At 37.3% G+C, this 23,500-nt stretch overlaps 1 protein-coding gene and 1 long non-coding RNA gene across 5 annotated transcripts; one reads left to right on the forward strand and one right to left on the reverse strand.

The window, feature by feature from the left end:
- Positions 1-4,271: 4,271 nt before the first annotated feature.
- Positions 4,272-14,263, reverse strand: LOC310914846. 2 transcript variants are annotated; one of them, XR_014591107.1, is made up of 3 exons: positions 14,196-14,263; positions 10,611-10,655; positions 4,272-5,549 (listed from the first exon to the last, which is right to left on the reverse strand). It is a non-coding gene; the product is annotated as an uncharacterized lncRNA (long non-coding RNA). The 2 variants fall into 2 exon arrangements; XR_014591108.1 differs by lacking the exon at positions 14,196-14,263 and adding an exon at positions 11,653-11,729.
- A 1-nt stretch (position 14,264) lies between these two features.
- On the forward strand, positions 14,265-23,077 carry DTWD1 (DTW domain containing 1). 3 transcript variants are annotated; one of them, XM_083871302.1, is made up of 6 exons: positions 14,265-14,319; positions 16,153-16,202; positions 16,520-16,798; positions 17,797-17,940; positions 18,776-19,049; positions 22,792-23,077. In XM_083871302.1, the coding sequence occupies exons 2-6, from the start codon at positions 16,185-16,187 to the stop codon at positions 23,019-23,021; spliced, it is 945 nt and encodes a 314-aa protein (XP_083727428.1). In that variant the 5' UTR covers positions 14,265-14,319; positions 16,153-16,184; the 3' UTR covers positions 23,022-23,077. The 3 variants fall into 3 exon arrangements, with proteins under 3 accessions (XP_083727428.1, XP_083727430.1, XP_083727429.1); XM_083871304.1 differs by lacking the exon at positions 22,792-23,077 and adding an exon at positions 20,580-20,911; XM_083871303.1 differs by lacking the exon at positions 16,153-16,202 and having other exon boundaries at positions 14,275-14,319.
- The last annotated feature ends 423 nt before the right edge of the window (positions 23,078-23,500 follow it).

Genomic DNA, 23,500 nt, shown 5'->3' on the forward strand with positions numbered 1-23,500 from the left:
TATGTATGCACGTTAATATATATATATGTAAAAATCTTTAAACCAGATGCAGATGGGCTCTTTTAAACAATCTTTTAATTATGTAATTCAAGAATATAGAAATGCATGTTAGTTGAACAAATCCTGAATCCAAATTGTACTTAGCCCTTACTGCTAAAGGCTTTATATAATGAATCACTATGTTACCTCCATTTTCCGGTAAGCCAAAACTGCTTTGTTTTACAGCTGTCACAACTGAAATGTGTTCTGTGAGGGAATTGTTCCTAGAAAGACACCTGACTGTAAATGCTGCAACTCATCAGTATCACACTCATATGTCCTTAGAACCGAGCAATTTTCAATATTCCTTTACCTTAGAAAATCTATTCTCAAATACTGACTCAAAAAAAAAGAAAAATCAGTGTAGTGCTAAAACCAGAGAATAGTAATCAGAAAATTTACAGCGATGATCTCCAGTAGCAAACTATTAAAAGATAAGAATAATGAGAGTAATCTAATAGATTTTAACAGGAATTCAAAAATATGTCAGAAATCATCACAAAAGTCTCTTACATAAATTACATCACAATCTAACGCAATCTTAACACCAAAATACAATATACTGTGTAGGACAAAAATATGTTTATACATAAAGAAACTGATACACCTGTCTGGAAATGGCTCATTACTAACCTGTATAATACTAAAAGTTCAAGAAAACCCAAGCAAAGAGGGTTATAAAAGCCAGCCTCAAGTGTAATTTCTTTGCTTTCCTTTCAGAGGTGTTGGCTTTCCTGGAGCTTTTTTCTTTGTTTCCCACTGACCAGTGTGTCCAGACTGGGTTCAGAAGGGAAATACAACTCCTGTGGTCAAAGCAGCCACCTACAAGAGCCACTCACGCCTCACAGAAACTGCTCCATTACACAGGGCCTGTAATTAAAAAGGTTTTACTGATTTACTTCTGTATTACTGCTGATAAACACTCTGGGACACAAATGAGCAAGTCTCATCTGAGGAATCTCAGAGAAGACTGCAGACTCTCCAGTCTGGGAGGGCTTTAAGATCTGACTGGACAAAGCCCAGTACAAGCAGTGTAGGCCCTGATTTGAGCTGGAGATTGGACAAGAGACTTGCAGTATTCTTCCTACTTTAATGAGTCTAGGATTCCATGGGAAAGTTATTTTTCTTGAAACAATCCCTTCAAACAGTTACACAAAACACATTTTCCTTGTTAGGGGGATACTTACACATTTGTCTCATAGCTTGTAAAATGGTGTAAATACATTCCATAACACAATAAAAATGACAATTGGACAATATCCATGACCTTTTAAAATATATATGATACAATACAGTCTCACTTTTAGTTCTGTTGCAGGTACTTTAAAACACGGCTCTGCATAGCATCTGTAATAATCACATTACTAAATGGTTGATCGATTAACTATTAAAATACACTTGTCTGTGTTTTAAATTACTTTTTGAAGAAAATATGTATATTCTCTTTTAATAAGCTGAAGCAAGATGTAAGTTGACATTAAATCAATAAAGTAATGAGAACATCAGAACATCATTATTTCATTGCACTCAGTGACCAGTATCTGAGTAGTCTAAATATTTCATAAGCTTACGAAATCCATCTCCTCACTACTAATTTTTCAAATACCATAATGATTTCATAACATTTAACATGTACAAAAAGGAAGTGATGGGTTAGATGACTTCCCACAAAATAGGAAAAGTCATTACCAGAAGTGAGATCTATACTTAGAAATAATATTTTTTTAAACTAACATTTAATAACAAAAAAAAAAAAAGGAAGTACAATTGTTTACATCACTGGATGAGTTTTAAAAGGTAACAGTTATTTAAATCACACGTTTACTCAATATAGAGGAGAAGGGGAATTTACTAGCAAGAAAAGAATCTAAATTCTCTATGCTGATAATTTTGAAGATTAGGACTGTCCTTAAAGCAGAAACTAGATGGGAAAAATATTAAAAGAGTTGGAGTTGCACAAGGTTTTTAATGTGACATTCATACTAACTTTATAAATATTGCCCCAGCAAAGTTTCTAAAAAAGATTTTTAACACCATACATTGAAATTCATAAAATAACAAAATTTAATTTTAAATATTTGGGAGGCAGGGGCTTAATATAGAATTAAAACTACTAAGTTTTAAGTTTGAGCTCTGTAAATAACTTCACAATACCTGTCTCAGGAAAGCTAGCTTGTAAATCTCAAGCATTCCAGACACTGAAATTCCATAACTGTTTACATTCCAGGCCTAAAAAGGGAGATTTTCTTCAATTCTGCCTGGAAGGCCAATCCTAGCTTACCAAGACTGGTTGTTTCTCTTTAATTTAGACCTTTTTATTTAGAGGTCTGGCACTTGGAAAGATTGACCCACTACAGAAGGAAAAACAAAACTACTCACTTCAGATGAAATTACTTTCCCATGAAAATAATTATTTTACTTCAGCACTAACCAGAAAGGCAGAGGAATTAGAATGAAGACGTACAGATCTGTCACATGAGGGTTAGTGCTACAGAAGTCAGTCTGGCTCAGTTCTCTTTGCACCTCTGCCTTCAGGAATTCATATACATTGCTAAGTTTCCCCCTAAGCCTTCTCATCCCCAAGCTAAACAGCCCATCCTTCCTCATGGCAGAGATGCACAAGCCCCTACCCACCTCTGTGCCCCTTCACTGGACTCTGTCCAGTATGTCCGTGTCTCTCCTGTACTAAGAGCCCAGAACTGAACACAGTATTCCAGGTGAGTCACCAGCACTGAGTAGAGCAAAAGAACCACTTCCCTTCTCTTCCAGCTAATCCAGTAATAACTTTATTATCCCTAGAAATGTCTTCTGTAATGTTTTTATAATGCTATAACATATAATTTTAATCATAATTCAGGAGCAATTCCCTTTACAATTACTACTGGCTGTCCAAACATAAACACAATTCACTATTACCTTGGACAGCACCAGTTTTGATGGACAAGAATCCGGTCCTCTGCTAGTGACTGCTGAGTTTTAAGGGTTCATCTACTGGCTTTGAAACCTCACTCTGCTACAGATTTCTTATATAACTTTCAGCAAGCTCCTTTCAATGTCCTATTTGATAAGTAAGAGAAATAAGTCTGAGTCTGGTACACATTCCTAAAAACATCAAACACGCAAATTGCCTGGCTAATGAAATCATCTGATTAATTACAGCAGGGCAGCAGAGGAGCTGCAGCTGTCTGTGCCCACATTCCCAGTGACTTCTGTTGCTACCAGGACACCCCTGCGCCACAGGCAGATCAGTGTCTCTGCTCACCCCAGCAAACAGAGCAAGCTCTGATGTTACTGCACAGTACAGGAAAATGGGATAAGATTGTTAGAGGAATGGGAACATTTGAAAGCCATGGACACGCGATTGTTGCATAAGTTACATTAACAGTTCAGCTACCTTGCATATGCACCCTATTCCTATTGATTTCACCAAAACCCAGGCACAAAAGTGGGTCTGAAACAAGTAACTAACTTCTCAGTGGTCCTGAAAGAGAACAAGTGATTATTAAACAAAACTCTGAGCACCTGAAAGCTTAAGGCAATAAGGTAGATCAGTGCTGGAAGGACTAAAACAGTAAGGCTTCTCCCTTTTGTTTTCTTATCACAGGAAAAAACAATTCTATTTTGGCAAAAAAAGTCAAGATAACAGCTGCAGTGACTTCAAAATTATTGTCATTAAAACAGGCTTCCTGAGGTGAGAAGTGCCAATCAACAGCTGAGGTGATTTATTGAACCAGCTTCACAAATAATCACTTTCTTTTTGTTTTTATATTCTTGTTTCTATATACTAAAGTACCAAGCTCTAAAAGGAAATATGATTATACTGGAATGAAAGGACTGAATTTTATAAAGATCGGTAAAATCTCTCCACTGGGTTTAGATTTTTGCGTTTAAAAAAATCCCAAATGTTCCTGTGTTCAAAAACACAGACACATCTCTGTTTCTAAACACTGTACTGCAAACTGAGCAACACACAAAAAATGGATTCTGTAAACAAGAATTTCCTTTCAAGACTGTAATTTGACGACAGCAACACAGACTTTCAGTTTTAAAGAAACCACATTAATTGTACTTATAAAGAAACACTAAAGTAAAAAAGGAAAAATTTTCAGGAAATCTAACAGTCAATACATAATGACAGTATGATAGTTCACTTTATTAAGTCACAGCTGTGCATAGCCAATCTATAAAGATTCTATAAAGCTATATTCATTTGCAGAGACTTAATCCTTCAGCTAGGTCTCAAGAGGAACTCTCCTCTTTAGAAAGCCTCACACAGCTCTTTTACATCCACATTACAAGAGAAAGCTTTGTGGAAATCATGGCACATGACAGAACACTTCCCCATCCTCTGGCATGTCTGCAGTACCTCATTAATTCAGGATTTCTGAGTACAGCATGTTCCAAACCTCCTTTCCTTAACGTTAACAGGCACAAAGGACAGTCCTCTATCATTTCCTAAGCATTTAACCTAATTGCAGAGAAAACATATCACAGTGGTATCATTGAAAACAGTAGGGGCTGGGGACTAGGAATACAAACTTACAAGTTTTTGCTCAGACATTTTTCTCTGAATTGTTTTGCAACAAAAATAAGCTTTTCCTACCTTGATGAATGGGGAATGATCTAAATTCAGTAAAAGCACATGAGCCCATGAAAACAAAAGAAATGAGGGAGGAAAAAGGCAAGGATAGGAAAAGTTGTGGTTATGGTTGGTGCAGACCGACAAAAAGGATTAAGAGAACATTGGTTGCATAAAATTGTGGCTGTAGATGCTTGAAGGAAAACAGTAATTTCAGGAAGAGGGAAGAGAGAAGAAACTGGCTATCCTGAAAGAACAAAATTCTGGAAAACATTTAGAAAGGGAGCAAGTTAGAAGCAACATCAGCACAAGAAGGTTAGAAAAAAGAAGTTAAAATAGTGGCCATGAGAAAGAAGAGAATGCAAGACTGAAAGAATAAAAATCAAGGCCTGATCCATTGGGACATTGAAGACAAGGAAGTAAAAGATGCTACATTGCAAAACATACTGAAAATGGGATCCAGATACCAGAGAAAGGAGTAGAAAAAAGAGTGACTGTCAGTAGTATAAGAAAACCGACAAATCGAACCAAGACGGAGTATTAGCAACTTCTTTAAATACTTTGTAATATTGTTTACAACTTCATCAAATGGACTTATCAACATATTGGCAGAATATAGTTTTAGAGGTGATCAAAATTCACAATTAATTTTGAATTGCTTTAACATTTTTGTTTTGTGCAAAATAAACTGAAAATATTAGTAGTAATTTATGTTGACAATTAAGATATTGCAGTGTACCATAAGTCTTACCCCAAAATCTATAGTCACATACATTATGTGTTTAAGATATTTACAGACTGGCTGCTGCAGAACTGGCAGATGCACCAGCTTGTGTTTTAGCAGTAGCGTCTTTACTAGCATGATTTACTGTGGCAGCCTTAAGGTTTTTCAGAATCCACTTCTTCCACAGACATTTCCTTGGTTTTAGACCTAAAATTAAAAAAAAAATTAATTTAGAAAAATGTTTATGTGAATTTTGAAAGTTCCCCTATGAATATTCCCAAATGAAATTAAAATTGCTTTATTTCCTGTCTCCAACGTGCAAATTTTTTTTATGCCACTGTGAACTTTAGGCATGAGATCCAAGCCTGTTAAGTGAAATAATTATATTCATATACTTAAAGTCGACCAGAACAGTTTTTGTTATCTCCCTTCTGCTTCTACTTGGTTTGCACATGGGTGAATACCCTTACTTTGTGTTTGTTCCAGTTCTGGTAATTTAATACATTTGCATATGTTTTGTTGAGGTTGCGAATTGCTCTTGCAGCAATACTTAATTTACTTTATTCCGTGGTTTTCAGTCTTCATTCCACTACAATTTCACACAGCTCCCACACCGTAAGTTTCATGCAGACACAGAATCTGTGCCATAGCAGTGGTCTCCTCGAGTTCTGGGATTTTTTCTGGTCCGACTAAATTTCACTTAAATCCATCCATTATCTGTTTATAGTGGTTACACATTACAGAGAACGCTGTGGGCTTATCCAGCTCTTCCAAGTTAAAGGCCCTTTAGGAGTTTGGAGCATGTATAACTTTGATGTATATAAACCTTCTCTAAATTAAATTTTTCAGGGTGATCTTTTTCTACATACAATTTTCTCTGTCTGTAACTAAAAAGAAAATTCTGCCCAACAAACAGTGACTGACACAGATAAAGGTTTTGAGAAAATATTTCTGTATTTTACATCTACTTCAAAAACATATTTCTATTGCATTTGTCAATCAGTTTCAATATACAAGATAATGAAATCCACATTGTCATGAAATCTAAATAAGTGAGCACTAAAGATAGAAATCTGCTCTAAATCTAAGTTTTGGAATGGATATCAAATGACATATGCAATCTAAAAATCATAAACTTTTACTGTCAAAACATGCAGATATTTAATGGTAATATAATACTACTTCCTTTAATGGTAATATAATACTACTTCCAATAGAAATTTCTAGGACAGGTATAGTCTGAATTCTATAAGAATATTTGTAAAAAGTGCCTCTTTTTTATAGAGAGATACCTTTAAGGCCACCCACAAATGGTTGCTTTTGTAAAAAACATTTTGAGATGTTTGATCCAGTTTTGTTTTCCTTAAGGAGAAATAATACCAAGGATAGTTAATTCAAATTCCTTTCCAAGGTACTGTTTTAAAATATTTATTCATATTTATATACCTACAGCCAGTATTAAGAAATCATCATAATTATTATTACTGAGCAGAAAAAGGCAGCTTTGACACCAGTATTTCTAGTACTGTATTTTCTATGTATGTATATACATGTATGGCATTACACATATAAGGCAACAGATAATAAAGGCAATAGATTCTCACTGAAATGCACAGCTGGAAGTCTGGACAAAATATGCCTTAGGGAAACTAAAAAAAACTACCAGAACCTGATACCACTGAAAAATTAAGTCTACCAATCCTTCCTTAAAGTCATCATCAAAATATTTAATAGATTCAGGAAATACTTCCCAGAAAGCAACATAATGACTTGTGATAACCAATCAGGATATACCTGACAAAATAACACCACATCTAAAAAGTCTAGAGATTTCATTTTGTAAGTTTTTAAGTAATGTAAAAATATTCAAGTGAACTGCAGCAATTGCAACAAACTTTTGCTAGAGAAAAAAAGCTTTTAAAAATCACATAATTTAATATAATAATTTAATTTTTCCATTCACACATTATATGGGCCAAAAAAATTCCCTTTAATGACCGTCCATGATAATTTCCAGCTCTTCCTCACCAGTTCTGGTTGTCCTCTCTCTCAGGTAGGTACATGCATGTGCTGCCAGCTGTCTTCTGGAACCAAAAGCTGCAAATCTGGATGCAGGTACATTGGCTTATGTGCCACGTTAGTACTTTTATGTGCCAAAATGCAGCAGCTACCCATGTATCACTGAAAATGCTACTGGAGGTCTTACCTGAGAAAAAGCATCTTGAGCATCCCTGGGAACAGGAAGAAAATGTGCCACAAAATCTGCCATTCTTTCAAACAAGTGCTCTTGGTTAGATTTCAGAAGGGGGTGGAATCAGGGCAATGATATCTACATAAATTCAGATATGGCTGTATGCAGAATAGTGATGCACAACATTGTTAAAGCTCACAGCTATCTGAGGTGGGGCACAGCCAACACAAAGGAACAGCACTGAAACACATATCCCTAAATTAGTGCCCTCTTTTACTCCAACACAGCGTTCTTCTAAACATTTTAACAACTTCTAAGTGTTTAATTGGTTTGGAGTATATTGAAGGAGTTCCTGATTCAGAATGGCACTGACAGATACACACTATCTGAGGCATATGTTAAGTTTATCAGCCAACAATTAAGATGGAATCTAAGTGATGCACTCAACCAAAGCCAGTGTACACAATCACAGCCTCCTGGCATAGGAATATTTTCCTCCTCTTCCTAATAAAGAACATAGTGATCACCTGAGGTAACAGAACTCATACACTTTTGATTTATGCTCTTAACCTAAATATTCCAAACTCATACGTTTTATAAATTTTAGCACCATTACATAAAGTAAGCAAAGTAAAATGAACAGTCAATTTAATCTAGAAGTTTATTTTAAGCTTCATGATACAAACCTGCTAACTAAATTCTTCATAGGTTCAACTACAGCTCCTTAAAGTTACATAAAAAGTTAATCTTGGACCCACAGCTGATGCAGTTGAGCTGCATGAGTAAAACACTCTCATTTTCGTACTAGTGGAATATGCAGACTATTTGTTTGATAATAATACCTCTAAGAACACTTAGAATTAATTTATATGTTAAACTTCTGGAGAAACCACGACCACAAAGAATCCTGAGGCACTGCAATAGATTATTTTGAGAGAAACAGACTTCTCCAGACTTTGGGAACAATTTTCTATCAAAACAATGAAAAAAATATTCAGTACACTGAATGCAGGGATTTAAAAACTCCTAAAACCACAAAGCAAATCATAACGAGATAAAGGTAAAAAGCACAAGGATTTTAATTTGAAACACGATCTGCAAGTATATAAGAGCTTCTTTCAGCTTGCAGAAATACTGAAGGGAAAAACTTGCAGGGGGAATGTTCAGCTTTTACTGAGAGGAACAAAAGCAGCTTCTTTGAGTATCTCAACACTAGGCTGTCAAAATACAGGGACTGATCTGCACTTGCCAGATACCTGCAACTCTCTCAGCCTGTTACTGATTTTTTTTTCCAATTTTCAGTAAACCTAGGTCTAAAAGTCTAAACATCTAAAGTTTGAACCATGAATTTTTTTTCTTAGACACAAAATTAGTAAGGCATCCAGTCATACTTGCTGTATTAAATTTATAACATAATTTAAAAATATGCAAGAACATTTATTTATTGTGAATAACCACAATTAAAAAGTAGATGAAGGCACTGGACTAACACATTCTACAAGGCCAGCACTGATCCTAAGCTGTGCCAAAACTGTGTGAAGAAGTGCTAATAGGATTTCCATATCCCTTGCATCTTGCTTATCTGGGTATATTTGCACATCGTTAAGCACAAATAAACAAACAAAAAAAATCAGTCCACCAAAGGAGGCATTTCAGAAAGCATTATCAGCTTCTGTCAGTGTATTACAAATGTCTCTAACAGGAATAGCTGTAGATTATAAACTCATGTAAGATTTTTACCCAGTGCAATAGTAAGATGTACAGCCATTCTTTGGGTGCCAAGACATCAGGTTTTATTGGGGAAAAAAAAAGACAATTAAAATTTGTAGGACTAGTAATTACTTCTGTACATTGTCAACCTCAAGCAGCATGCTTTTCTGGGTGTGTTTTTAACACTTTTCCTCAAAAATGCTGCATTTGCCCACACATGTTTTGTGGCAAGAGCTATCAGTTCAGTGTTCAGACACAGAGTTTATCGCGGCTGCTCAGCCACCTGAATTTTAAATCTACCTTTCACTCTGCACAACTTGTTTTTATCAGCTTGACAGTATTTGGACTTGGACAAATGACAGGAATTAGGTTTCCTACATTTATAAATGTGAAGCAGTCAAAATTCAATCACAATATTTACAATATTCTTAAGGCTTATCAGTTAGAAACTATTTCAACACAGATTGCAAAATTCAATCAGTGCAATACTATTTGATGATAGGTTAATTTGCAAAAAAATAATAAAATAATTTTATGAATAACAGCAACTTAATATGGAAAAAAGGTCAAAAGTCAGAATTTCAGAGAGATTGGTTTATGTTGGTGATAATGATCTGGTGAATATTGGGAATCTGTTCTTCTTAATATATATTTCTGTACCAATATAATGTTACTGATCCTACAGCACAAAGGAAGTAAATTTTGATAGCTAATTAGGAAATGTAAAATATATTTTTATAGTTAGAATTCAAATTTGGTTGTAAAATATATTACTTATGGTTTAATTTATACTCTAAGTGGGTATATTTATCTAGTCTGTTTTTATTATATCAAGCATTTACATGTTAAAGACAAATATTAATTAAAGCTTACACATTTCCAATTAAAGCTGAAATTATAAAACAATGTTGAACCTTGGCCTTTCAACCGACCTTCCCAAGGAGAGAGTTACCCTGACCTGGCAGTCACCAACCTGCTCAGGAACAGCAGAACTGCCTGAAGCAGATCACAAAGGCAGCACAGACACAGCCCAAAATCAGCCTTGTTTTTTCAACTGTTATTTAAAATCCTGAAATCACGGGAAAAGACTGTGACTTACTTGCCTTTTCTAAAGTATTTAAAGCCATAACTAATACCCATGAAGTTGAGTAAAAAAACCCCAAAATTTACTTTTTTATGGTGAATCAGTCAGCATATTTACACAGTATTTGGAAATTCCATTACCCAATATATCTAAATTAATGTAATCTAAGAAAAACTGACTGACTTAGTTTGCTGTCAGAGATATTTTTTTGATTTCCAAGTCAAACCATATCCATAAGACAGAATGCTGTGTACTTTTTTACATACAAGCTAAAGAAAGTCACCTGTACAATTCTACCCATTGACTCCTCAGCAATGTATTTGGGAACCTGAAAAATTTGTACTTATTTATAATTAATTCTATTTCACACAATGAAATAAACAGTATTTTCAGACAATTCACACTATGAACTGTGAATGTATTTCAGATAAAGAACAAAGGTCTAAAGCTGATACTTTAGGTGACTACAAGGATACTTAAGGTGACTACAAGTTCCTCTTAGACATATAAAAAAAACCAAAGTAGTTTTTCAAGCTGGGTTTTTCTACCCCCTAAGAAACATACTGAGAAAGGTGTAATTCCATTTCTGTATCCAAGGGGGAAAAAAAGAAATTTTGATCTTTCTTGTCTTATCCATAAAAAATTATAAATATTTAGTACTCCTTTGCTTTCCATACCTCACTTGCCTGAGTCAGAGCTTCTTCTGCAGTAATTTGCTCAGTAACAATGTCTTAAAAAATTAGCCAGGCTTAGCAAGAAATTGAGGCTGGATTGATGATTTTATTGATTAAAAACTCCAAGCAGGCAAAGACCTTACATATATCTGGATCTACACCTAAATGTGTCTACACACAAACCTTAACACATTGTACAGGTCCCCTCCATCACTGGAAGGATTACAAGGCTTAAAAATTACCATTTTAGGCTCATCTTTCCTTTACTAACACCACGATCTGTGGGGAGAACGTGCCTGCATAGACTTTTGCCTGCACTTTGTTTAGGCCTAAACAAAATGTTCCTAAAACCCAGGCAGAACTGGGACTTTAGTTTATTAGGCTTTTTCAAATTATAAACTTGACACTTCACACTCACAGACCAAGGGAAAGCTGTAAACACTTAACTGGCCAATACTGTGGGGTGCTCTGCTCAAGGGCAGTGAGATGTTCCTCTGATACACTGGGCCACACTGGCCTGAGAACACTTTCTGAGCTCCTTTCTGTGCTTCAGTGCCATGTGTTTATTCTCTTCTCCAAGTATGAGAGTGGCCTGATGTCCATACAGATATTTACATAGAACACTAAAGGAACAGTCTTTTTGTAACTTACCCACCAAAAAGTAAAGCTCATCAAGAGAGATACAACTCAGCCATTCCTTCTGCAATCATTTTAAAAACAGCTTTTTCTAAAAATTATACAAATGCAGAGATCAAATTAAGTAATTTTGTGAACTTTATTTTGCACAAAGATTTGCAATACAAGTAAAAATGCCTTTTACATCTAAGAATCTCCAATTCTGGCAACATTGCAATGCAGTCTGTGCTTTCCTCCTCTCTCATGTACTGCATTCAGAGAGGATTACATCATCTCAAAGAGCCAGAAAAACAGAAATAGACCAGGGAGGCCCATCACAGCAGACACAGAGTAATTAAAAAGACTATAACTTTTTAGTTAGAGAAGGAGATAACTCAGGAAAAAAGGGTCATTATGTTTCTAAAGAGACAAATAAAATCATGTGCAATTTAAGTTCTCGGAAAGGCCAGTAATGCCTTCCATCTGTTGAGAACAGCCTTGGAAGCACAGGAGGAAACTGCTCCTTGATCTAGCAAAGAATTTAAACTAGCAGCTTAAATATTTGAGCAAATTGTTGGAAGAAAAGGTAGTTGTTTGAACTTGATCATCGAATTGATCACTTTCCTGAAATTACTTAGTAAGCATTAAAACAGAGTAATCAGTGTGGTTTTAAGCACTCTGGTATTGCTGAAGAACATTCACATGCTCTATTTTAATAGCAGGACAGGAAGACAAATTATTTCTTTAAAAAGGTAAATCAGTGAAATGTTATTGACTGCACTGAAACCATTAATACACACATGCTCATTCTGTGATGCTCTGATTTCAGAGTAAAATGGTTAAGTAAAACCAATTAAAAATGTAAATTATTCAATACTTTGTTTTGATATTATCCTGAATTAAAGTGTTTCCATTTTTATGTCAGGTTCCTCCTCCTAGATAAATAATTTTAAATAATTAAATTTGATAATGAAATGTTCCACATCTTTTCAAACATTTTTTGTTTCTTCGTTCCAGTGGGGGGGAAAGTTCTGGTTCAAAGCTCAAAAGAGCAAATTTTCTGGTTTAAAAGATTTGAGTGAATCAATACTTGCAAATAATGTAGGCAGGTCAAAAGGAATGTCCTGCTTCTTCCAAAAAGACTGTCACTCTGACAAATCACTGGTAACCGCACTATACTGAATTCTTCAACAAACCAGAAAGGCATATATGGTCAAAGACTTCCCCAGCAGTCTCACTAGTGTAAGAAAAGAGAGAAAGGTAAAATCAGAACCAACTATTTATTCCCCCTTTCATCCTCACCAGAACCTTCTGCCTCAGGGCTCAGGACTTTCTCTTATATTAGTAATGGCATGGCCTGGCCAAATCTTTCAAACAAAGCTTTATTCAGTATGGTCACTCCAGCACGTTCCAACCACAGAAATTTGCTGTACAGCAGACAGGCCTTGTCCTCCATGGTACAGCTTTGAGAAAAACGAAACTCAACGGCAGAGAGGCTGCTCTCTTCAAGGTCTGCCATTTCCACAAAGCTCTTTTGCAGTGCCCAAGGCTCTTGGAAATACAATCTACACTCAAACTCAATTCTCAGTATTTACATTCATAGGGTTTTGCTCAGGACCTGACTCCTACATGTTCACTTCTCCATGCACATGGGGAGTTACAACAACAGCCAATTGGACTCACCAAGTCTTGAGACCCTAATAATTGTTCAAAAATAAAAGGAGGCTTTTGTATTTTCTGCTGACAGACATTAAGAATTGCTCTCACCCAAATGCCTTTAAAAAACCTCGAAGGTAACATATATTAGCACATTTAGACAACTAAAACTGAGAGCATGTTCACTGTAGGTTCTTCAAATATATAAAATACTACTACACATCCTTAGCTGTTAAGACACATAGTGAATATGTGAAAGATACATAAAGGCATTTAATCACAAAGACAGAACTTCCATTTCCTTCTCACTACCTCCACAATGTTATACTATTATTATTCGTGCACTTCTAAAATGCACACTAAAGAAAAAAGTGACAGATCTGCCACTCTTCTAATGTATTCAGTATTTTGTTTACGAGCTGGAAGCTCTATGAAGGTTGCAGATTAGCCGAAGTTCACCCTAAAGGCTGAATATTTGGTAAATGCCATAATGGAGCAGCATCCTCAACCAGGTCAAGGAACCCCAGAGAGGAGATCCCGTGTTCCCTTGAGAGAGAGAGACGCAAAACAAGAGAGGAATGGAGCAGAACTATTCTTCCAGGCAATAAATATGCTCTAAGGATACTACTGGGTGGGGGAAAAATACAAGGTAAAAAATATATATATATATAATCGGATCTATCTTTCCTGTAGTTCTCACGGGAGCCAAAGCCGCGGCCTCACAGCCCAGCGGTTTCCAGCGGCGCCGCCTCACGGAGGGGGCAGCGCTGGGTGCGGGACACAGGGCAGGAAACACCTGGCGAGGGCCCAGCTGGGAACGGAGGGATTCTCCCCCTGCCCAGGTAGCTGGAAGTGGTTTCTGGCCAGGTTTTTGTGCCACTAAACACAGAACAGCTCGTGCGGGCCATCAGACAAACACAAACCCCTCAGGCAGAGGCGCCGGCGGGACCCGCGCTCGGCCCCGGGCCGCTTCCGTTCCCGCCTCCCCGCGGCGGCCGAGCCCGGCACTTTGGTTCCGGGGCCTGCCGGGGCCGCGCCGGGCGGCGGGTGAGGAGCGGGCGGCGCGGGGGGCCCGGGGCCGGGCCGGGAGCGGCCCAGGAGCTCCCGCCCCAGCGCGGCGGTGGCGGCAGGAGAGGGGAGGCAGCGCCGAGGGGCCGCGCTGTGCGCGGGGCGGGCTGGGCGGCCTGCGGTAGGAAGCGGCTTTGCGCCCACAGGGGCCTCGGTGCCGCTGCGGCGGCGGGACGGGCGTTCACACACCCCGAGCGGCAGAACCGCGATGTTACCCCGCTGGCAGAGGCGGCGGGACGGGCTTTCACACACGCCCCAGCGGCAGAACCGCGCTGTTTTCCCGCCGGCAGAGGCAGCGGCCCCGGGCTGTCCCCGCCCGCAGGAGCTCCGGGCCCGGCCGCGCTCAGCCCGCCGGGCTGATGGCAGCCAGCAGCTCACAGAGGGAGGTTGTGCCGTCCCAGGAGCTTTACACAAACCCCCGAGGGGACCGGCCCGCGTTCTGAGTTGTCCTAGAAATGCAGCTCGAGTGTGTAGGGTACCCTCCACCGGCACGGATTTACCAGGGGTTTGGAGATGAGGTGCAGATGGAGTTTTTAGTTAGTCTTAAAAATATGTGTCTGAGATGAGAGAGTTGGGTCTTAGCATTGTAGTCTGTCATTTTCTGAAGTGTACTGTACTGAATGGATAGTGCTGCAGCCTGGGCACCGCTGTTACTTTGGGGCCACAGTGTATCCCCTGTCAGTATCGATAACAAAAGCGCTTCGGGGTGTCACCGTTGAGCGCCACGGAGTGTAAGACATTACACTGAAAAGAATCAGTTTGCAGGCTGGGAATGCATGTCCAATTCCAGGGCCTCTCGCTCTCTGCTTCTTGAGGAAACTTGATAATAGCACAGGTTACTCGGAGATGTAAAGTATACTTGCTTTATCTCAGAGAAACTTGAAAACGAATTGCACTAGAAAATTCGTATGCGTTTTAGATTTTGTGTTTGAGTGGACATCCCTGACCTTTCAAAAGTTAGACCTTTGCAGAGGGGGAGGAGAAGGTATCATAACATGCATGAGTATTTAATTTTACCAGAAAATAACAGTTTTGTTCTGGGATTGATTTTAATTTTGTGTTGGAAACCCAGCTGAGTTTTCTGGTTTTGTTACTTTCCAATTATATTACACTTGAATTTATTTAATCACTTAATTTTGGATTACATTTCAGGACTAACTGTTTGTTTTTGTTAAACATGATTTTGCTACATCATTTCATAAGTGTGATCCTTGACATGGAAAAGTAAACCTAAATTAGCTGAAAGTAAATACTGAGAATAACTTCTTTCATTGCGAGTGATGCAGCACAAAGGGCCAAAGGCAGTTTGTAACTACTGCAGGCTGTGCAGGCTCCTGCCTCCATCCTGGGCTGCTCTGAGGATGAGAGAGCACCCCAAGTGATCAGTCAGAAGGGGCTGTCACAGCACAGCAGCACTAATTCTGTCTGCCCTGGGGTGGGCACACGGTCATATTTCTCATGCCTTACTCACAGTACATGCTGAAAATTCTGTGCCAGCTGCAGAGGGTGAGACAACAGCTGTCCTCAAAAAAAGCCTGAAAAAAATCCATCAGTGGTACTAAATAAACACAAACTTGCAAAAGTCTAGACTGGGTTAGGACTTACTATCTGGTACATGAGGCACCAAAGGGTTCTTCTAGCTGTTTCTTTTCAGCCTCAAACTCTTCTCCTGGAAAATTTCTTCTATTTCACAAAGTTCTAACCAAGCAGGATTTCATTCAGGTTATTTGGTTGGCCCACACACAATAAATTTTAGGATAGTGATCTAAATTAGCACAATTAACTTTTGTCTTACAAATTTCTGTCCTGTAGGCATATAATTTCTTGTATCATGCTGGAGACTAATGGGATTGCTCATCCAGGTAAACACTGCTTACCTGTGTTTTTATAAACTTTTAGGCACAGATCTTAAAAGAGAAATAATAGACTTCTGCAGGAGTCCAGTGAGTGGGATAATGAATGTGCATCTGTGCATTAAGGACGCAGATCTCAGGTTCTTTCCAGCTGTTTATCTCATGTGCTCCTGAAATCTCTTGAGTCAGATGATTTTATTATTCTTTCTGTTATAGGAAATATCTTCTTTGATGAGATGTTTTTGTTAAATGGTATAATACAGAATAATTTCCAGTAGATAAGTTCATAGTAATTGGATTTTTATTTAACATTTTGTCTGTTTCAGCAAACCATGTCTTTAAATTCATCTACACTTTTAAATGAAGAAAACGCTCAAGGAGCAAAAAGAAATCCTGAGTGTTTGGAAAGCCTACGGCAGACTCCATCATCCGTTGAAGATAATCCACTTCAACAATTACAGTTAGCATCCCAGGAAGTACTGGAAAAGGCAAAAAAGAGTGGGAGATCAAAATGCCCCCGATGCAATAGTTCAAGGATGTTTTATTGTTATACATGCTTTGTTCCTGTTGAAACTGTCCCTACCAAAGAAATTCCAACTGTGAAGGTTAATATTTCTTAATGATTTTTTATAATATCTTTTAGGTTTTAGTTACTGTGGACAGAATAGTCTGCAGCCATTTCTTTTCTGACAGACATTCAACTTGAACACAGCTATAAGTATGAATAAACTCCAGTTAGATAAAATTACTGTTCTTACTTGAGGAATTACATGTACAAACACTGAAAATGTTCCAATCCTCACATAAACATTTATGTATCTCCTAGATGAGAATATAGGCTGAAGTCACTCAGCTTCTCATGCAACTGTGTTTTCACTTAGTTGTTGAAAGTTTCTTTATGGTGCTCTTGTGCATTCGTCAGTTTCTAATAACTCTGGCCAGAACACATTATAATGTGAACAAAAACTTTGTCCATAACCAAGAGTGAATTTTACATAAAATGTGACCTAAAAGACATTCCTATATGTCATGGTTCTATAATTCAGATAACTGCTCTTAAAATATAAATAGTGTAATGCCTTTCAGCTAAGATACTTGGGGAAGCTGTCAGAGAGGGCCGAGACATTTGGCAAAATCAGTTAGGAGATAAGATCCATTTTAAAGACACTGGAGTTTGAAACCATCATAAAAAGACTTTAGAAATACTTTGAAAATTTTACCTAGTAAACTTAGGTGTATTTTCATTGAAATAGCCCTTTTCACAGTTGGGTGAATGCCTAATAGAGATAGATATTCATATTTAGAACCATTACATTGCTCAAGACCACATCTAACTTACCTTATTGATTCTATTTCTGGAGATTTTACCACACTACTTCTGGCAGCATTCCAAAGCGCATCATTGCTTACTTAGGTATTTGCATAAACTGAATGTAAAAGGTACTTCTTTTAACTTGCCTCTAGTTTAGTTCTAAACCAGTCAAAAATTATCAGATGTTTTAATTACACACCCATAGGAATTTCTCATGAATTTTTAATAAGTTTCTGTACAGATGTTTGTGAATATGATGCTAAATAGTGCCTTTGTCTTCTTTTACTCTAGTTACCTTTGAAGATTGACATTATCAAACACCCAAATGAAACCGACGGCAAAAGCACGGCTGTGCATGCTAAGCTCCTGGCACCTGATGATGTTACCATTTATAAATACCCTTGCATTCCAGAATATGAAGAGAAGAGACACGAAGTAAGAGATTCTCTAGAGATAGCCAGGCTTTATGCTGGGGAGGTGCAGCTTCCTCCTGCAGTGGTAGTGCCCTGCTGGGAGGAAACCACTGTTCCATTAGTGCAGTCCATCCTGTGCTCTCTCAAAGCTCCGCAAACACAGAGGTCTGGACTGGAACCTTTTCTCCAAAGCTGAGAAAGACTGCAGCACTATTTAACCACCTTGAATTTTGTATGTTCATCACCTCATATAATGGAGAATTAGATTTGCTGTGTACCTGAAGAAATGTTGCCTAAAAATTAAAATATTCTACTTGGAGAAAGTTAAACAGCAGTTGAATGCTGTGCTCATATTTAGCAGCTGCAGTATTTAAACCTCCTTAAATTTTTTAATATTCACTGTGATAGAGGAAAACAACTAAAATGCAATTCTTGTCTGTTATAGCATAGAGCATAAAAAAAGTGAGTCATGAACTTGGATGTACATGTTCATTTAAATGGCAAGTTATTCTTTTTGGCCCTCCTGCCCCATATACTGCAGTGACAAGTGATATTTGAGCTTCCTCAGGGCTGACACCATTGTCTTGACTGGAAAAATCTTTTTATACAGAAGTGTTAGAGTTAGAGGCCTGGAAGTAACATTAATAAAAAATCTCTGTTAAGGATCTCAATTCATTAACATGTTTTTAACATGGATTAACACTATATAAGACAACAGAATATTTTTAAGAGACACTATTTCATCTTGTCCTGACTGAAATATTTATAGACAGGGTAGAAAATTTCTGTTCTTTAATACAATAATTCCTGTTTTATTAGATTTTATTGACATTCAGATCTCTGTTTTCTTCATTCAGATTGCACTTATATTTCCTGGCCCCAATTCAGTTTCAGTAAAAGATATTGCTTTCCATCTCCAAAAGTACACAAAGAAAGGTGTCTGTGCTAGTGACGATGACTGTTCCAGAGAGCCAGTTCTTAAACAAGCAAAAATAGAACCTGAAGAAGAAAAAAATCCCAATGAAGGCATCTCAAACAGCAGGAGTGAAGGCACTAGACTGAAGAAAATAATATTTATTGACAGTACCTGGAATCAAACTAACAAGATAATAACTGATGAACGACTTCAAGGTAAAAAAAAATACAAGTTGATACTGAGATGTTACTGCTGCAGAAATTATTAAGGGACCGTCTGTCTATAACAGACCTGAGTACCCCTATATCTGAATATGAATATATATGAAGGATTCAGCAGCCTGTTCCAGGGCTATAGAAGACTTCTGAGCCAAAGATACCATTACTTTTCATGTCATATCATTTATTTTGCAAAATGATAATCCTAGTACTGAAAAAGCATTTACATTTATTTGTCTCACTTCTCTGTTGAAGCAAATTTCTTCAGTCTCAGAGAATGGGAGCTGTCATGTTAGACATTAGAACAGTAGCTCTGAAGGAAGTCAGGAAGATTTCCTTTGCAGGTGGCTGCCTGTTTTCCAGAGACCCACAGGACCATTTGTGTACATGTTGGTGGCAGACAGGCCCCAGGAAGGTAAATTAGGGATTTAGGATGTTCAGCACAGGGTTGTCCTTGCTTGGGTTCTCTTTCTCCTGAAGTTGCTAATAGATATTTCCATGATCTCACTACTCCAAACAAAAAGGGAATGGCTGCTTGCCCTCGACACCCTTCCAACTCTGAGAGCAGAAACTGTAATTCTGCAAAAAGTTTTTGTCTTAGGTCCTTTACAAGAAGTTTACATTTAAGCATTCTAATTAAAACCACAAAAGACAAAACAATTTAGCAATAGCATTCCATTTCCTTTGAGATGAATAGGAGTTTGAAAATACTTTCATTAATACAAAAAGTGCACTTAGCTGGGAGGCAGGTTGTCAAGTTTATATGCAACATATATATACATACACATAAACTACTACTGCTTTGCGCTGGTCCTACAAGGAATTTCACAGACTTTCTTACATAGATGATGAATGTTGCCTTGCTGTCTAGTCAGTTTATTAAAGAATCCCTCATGTTAGTATGATGTATTAGTTAATTAAAATCCTATTACAAGTATTTAGTTTAACACAAAACATACTCTATCAGCTACATTGAAGTATTACTGTAAAGATTAGGGGAATTACATGTTGCAAGTTCATATAAGGCATTTGAAACGTAAGAGGATGAATTCAAGGAAAGTAACAGGCAGCCAGGGCAACTGAAAATTTCCATGGAAGCCGATGCATATATTAGTCAAAAAGTCCTGGTTGGTGTTACTTTCGAGCTCTTGAATGGTTTCCCATTTCCCCATGACAATGCTGATTTGGTGAATTACTCTCTCCTTTCTAAAACATCTCCATTCCAGCTGTTTTGCAGCTCTCTGGGTTCCTGAGCACCTTTCAGGATTGCTGTGAGGTTTAATAGTGTCATGTAAGTCAGTTTCTAGTATGGGAGAATTTTACATTGGGTGTAACAATGTGCACAGCCCGTGCAAGCATTGCTTTCCTTAGTACTTGTCATAAAGAATATAAATTGCATTAATACCCCTTTTAGAGATTGAAGTTTTCACTTCCAAGATGAATGGGGCAGAGTTTCCTTAGGCATTAACTGATGACATTTTTATGTTGTACATACATGAAAAATAAAAAACTGTTTTCATTTTTCAGTTCAATTGCAAATGAAGTCATCATCCAACAAAATATTCGTCATAAGCTAAAGTTCAAAAAGGAGTGTTCATAATTCCAAATAAAAAGTAATTGCCATACTTATTTAGAGTAAGTTACAAGAAATACTGAATGAAAACATTAACGAAGCCAAGAAAATGTAAAGAAAAGCCTTGTGTTTTGTAAGCCTATATTTATATAGACAGTAAATCTAGTAAATTGTGCTGCACGAGAAAGCAAATGAGTACATCAATCTTAAAATAAGCTGAGAGAACTTGGACAAAAAATACTTCTATATCTTGGAAAAGTGCTTAATACATCTTTAGAAAACAAAACTAAATCAGTTAAATACAAGAAATATATGAGAGTTGGTAATATCTAGGATTGATTACTTCATTAAAAGTGATCTCTAGATCAGAAAACAGTTAAATCTAATGTTAATGATGACTTTCTCACATGAGCGATGGAGCTTTTGGCAATATCACCATGATTTTTAAAGAAACTGGTTGCTTGGGGTTTTTTTCCTGTAAGTTTGAACTGCTTCGTATTAGCCAAATATTTTATTAGCTTATACACTGGTATTGTGGAGTTTCATATGAATGGTGCCTATTTGTAAGCAAACATTGCCCTTGCCTCTATACAGATACACTACATGCTCAGTAAACTTTTATCCTTAACCCCCTCTGGTTGTTTTTTTTAATGAAAGGTCCTAAAATCTTTTGTTTGAAAGTAACAGATACTGCACTTGTGGTAAGCTCAGTGGTGTCCGTGGTCTTGCCTTCAGTGACCTTTTGTTTGTACTTAAACCACAACTACATGGGAGTTTATGTTGAAGGAATCATCCCTGAGATTTACTTCACTGCTTTTAGGCTGGAAGCACTGCTGGGTTTGATGAAGTTTTCACTTTGGTTAGGGCTGAGAATTCAAGTGTGGAAAATTTTTGAGGGCAACAAGCTTAATGCAGTTTCCTAGTGCTATTTTAAGTTTCACAGGTGTAGGATTATTAGAGGTAATAATTAGACTATGCTATTTTGACATTTTGATTCTGAAATGCCAATAATAACATTTAAATTCAGGGACAGACTCTCCTGTCCAAGTTTGTTGTTTTTTTTTTTTAATGCTATAATTGAGATTTCTTCTACAATGCAGAATACCATACATTACTAGCTGCAAAGCAAACAACTAAATCCCTGTTGCTATTACACTGAAAAGAATTAAACACAGTTTCTAGTTTAAAAGTGTAGAATTGCAAGTGCTGGGCTCTAGCCTGAATTTTGACCTCACTGAAACTTGTCTGTCCATAACTTCGAAGCAATTCTTAGACCATATTGGTTTTTGTACTGTTACCTGTACTAAACTGTCCCATGAGACAGAGTATCAGATTGTGATGGAAAAAGAGAACTTGACAATCTGCTTCTGATATTGTTGACAGGTGTGTACCCTGTCCTTCATTATCCAGTTGCCCATCTTGTTTACAAAGTGATAACACATTAAAGTGGTTTCAGTTTTGAATAGTTTGTGCATCTTAGGAAACTTAAAAACCAAGATACATGTTCAAAATTCATCTGAGTAATAGAATAGTTACAGAGACTTAAGTTGATTAAAGATTTTCAGAAACCAAGTTCCCTCTTTCATCTTAAGTAGGAATGCTTTTAGTATCTAATAAAGTTAATCACGAGATGCTGTCACACTCCTGAGGAATTTCAGTGAGATTTCAGTTATTTAACAAGCATAAAAGAAATGCTCCTGGCTCTTGTAAATAGTCCTCATTTCAGCAACACTAACAGTCTGAGGGATTCTGTTTTACACTTGAAAAGTATTAACTTTGCAAAAGATGCAATAATAATTTTATGAAGACTGATGAGTCGTGGTAGGTGTGGGTTTCATTCACTCTTGCCATGTGAAGCAGCTCTGCAGTTTACTGAGGGCTGTGTGGCTGTTTGAGTGAAAGGGTAACCTGTAATTAGCTGCAGATATGAAGATTGTAACCTAGGACTTACAGCACTTCATCAAATTCCAAAGTGGTCCAAAAAAGAGGATAAAATTGTTGCCTTGGTTTTACAGATGAAAAAGGGAGGTACAGGAAGAGGAAATTTTTGTTAATGCAGGCACTGAGCAGGCTAGCAAGCAAAGTCAGAAAACAAAACTAAAGTCTTGTTTGACGTTCTGGCCACCAATCCACATCATCTAACCTAAGCTCTTTTTTCCTTGACAGGCTTACTGCAAATTGAGTTGAAGACAAGGAAAACTTGCTTTTGGCGTCATCAGAAGGGAAAACCAGATACATACCTTTCCACAATAGAAGCTATTTATTATTTCCTTGTGGACTATCATCAGGAGATTTTGAAAGAGAGCTACAAAGGACAATATGATAATCTGCTTTTTTTCTTTTCATTTATGTATACATTGATTAAAGATGCCAAGTGTTGTGCAGGAAAAGAGTAAGCCGTCTGTTGGTGCATGACACTACTTTTTTGTAACAATAAAGTGCACAAACATTACTGAGATTTTTTTTGGAAATAGATTGCACTCTAAATAAATGTCTAAAAGTGAGCTGCAGACCTCATCCTGCACACTTGAGGTTGTAGAACTGTTCAGATGAGCAGTCTGATTAGAGTTACTTATTTGAAATCAGTTACATTTTGCTAAATATTGCTGTACTTCAACCTACAGGCCGGATGTGCTCACTGTGATGAGCACATTTCCTTAGATGGGAGTGGAGGATTTGACACCTCTTGCCATAAGGATTCATCTCTTTTAACTGTAAGAAGGAATTAGCATGCTGGCTTTTCATTGTTACTAATACTTATGTCAGATGTTTTCTTTGTGGTTTACACAGCAATACTGATTTCACCTTCATGGCATCAAAGGCTTACTGAAGTGAGCAGATGGTGTTTAGTTGCCAGGGAGAGTGGCAGCAATAC

Source organism: Zosterops lateralis (genome assembly GCF_965231275.1).
Source record: "Zosterops lateralis genome assembly, chromosome: 13".
NCBI lineage: Eukaryota > Metazoa > Chordata > Aves > Passeriformes > Zosteropidae > Zosterops > Zosterops lateralis.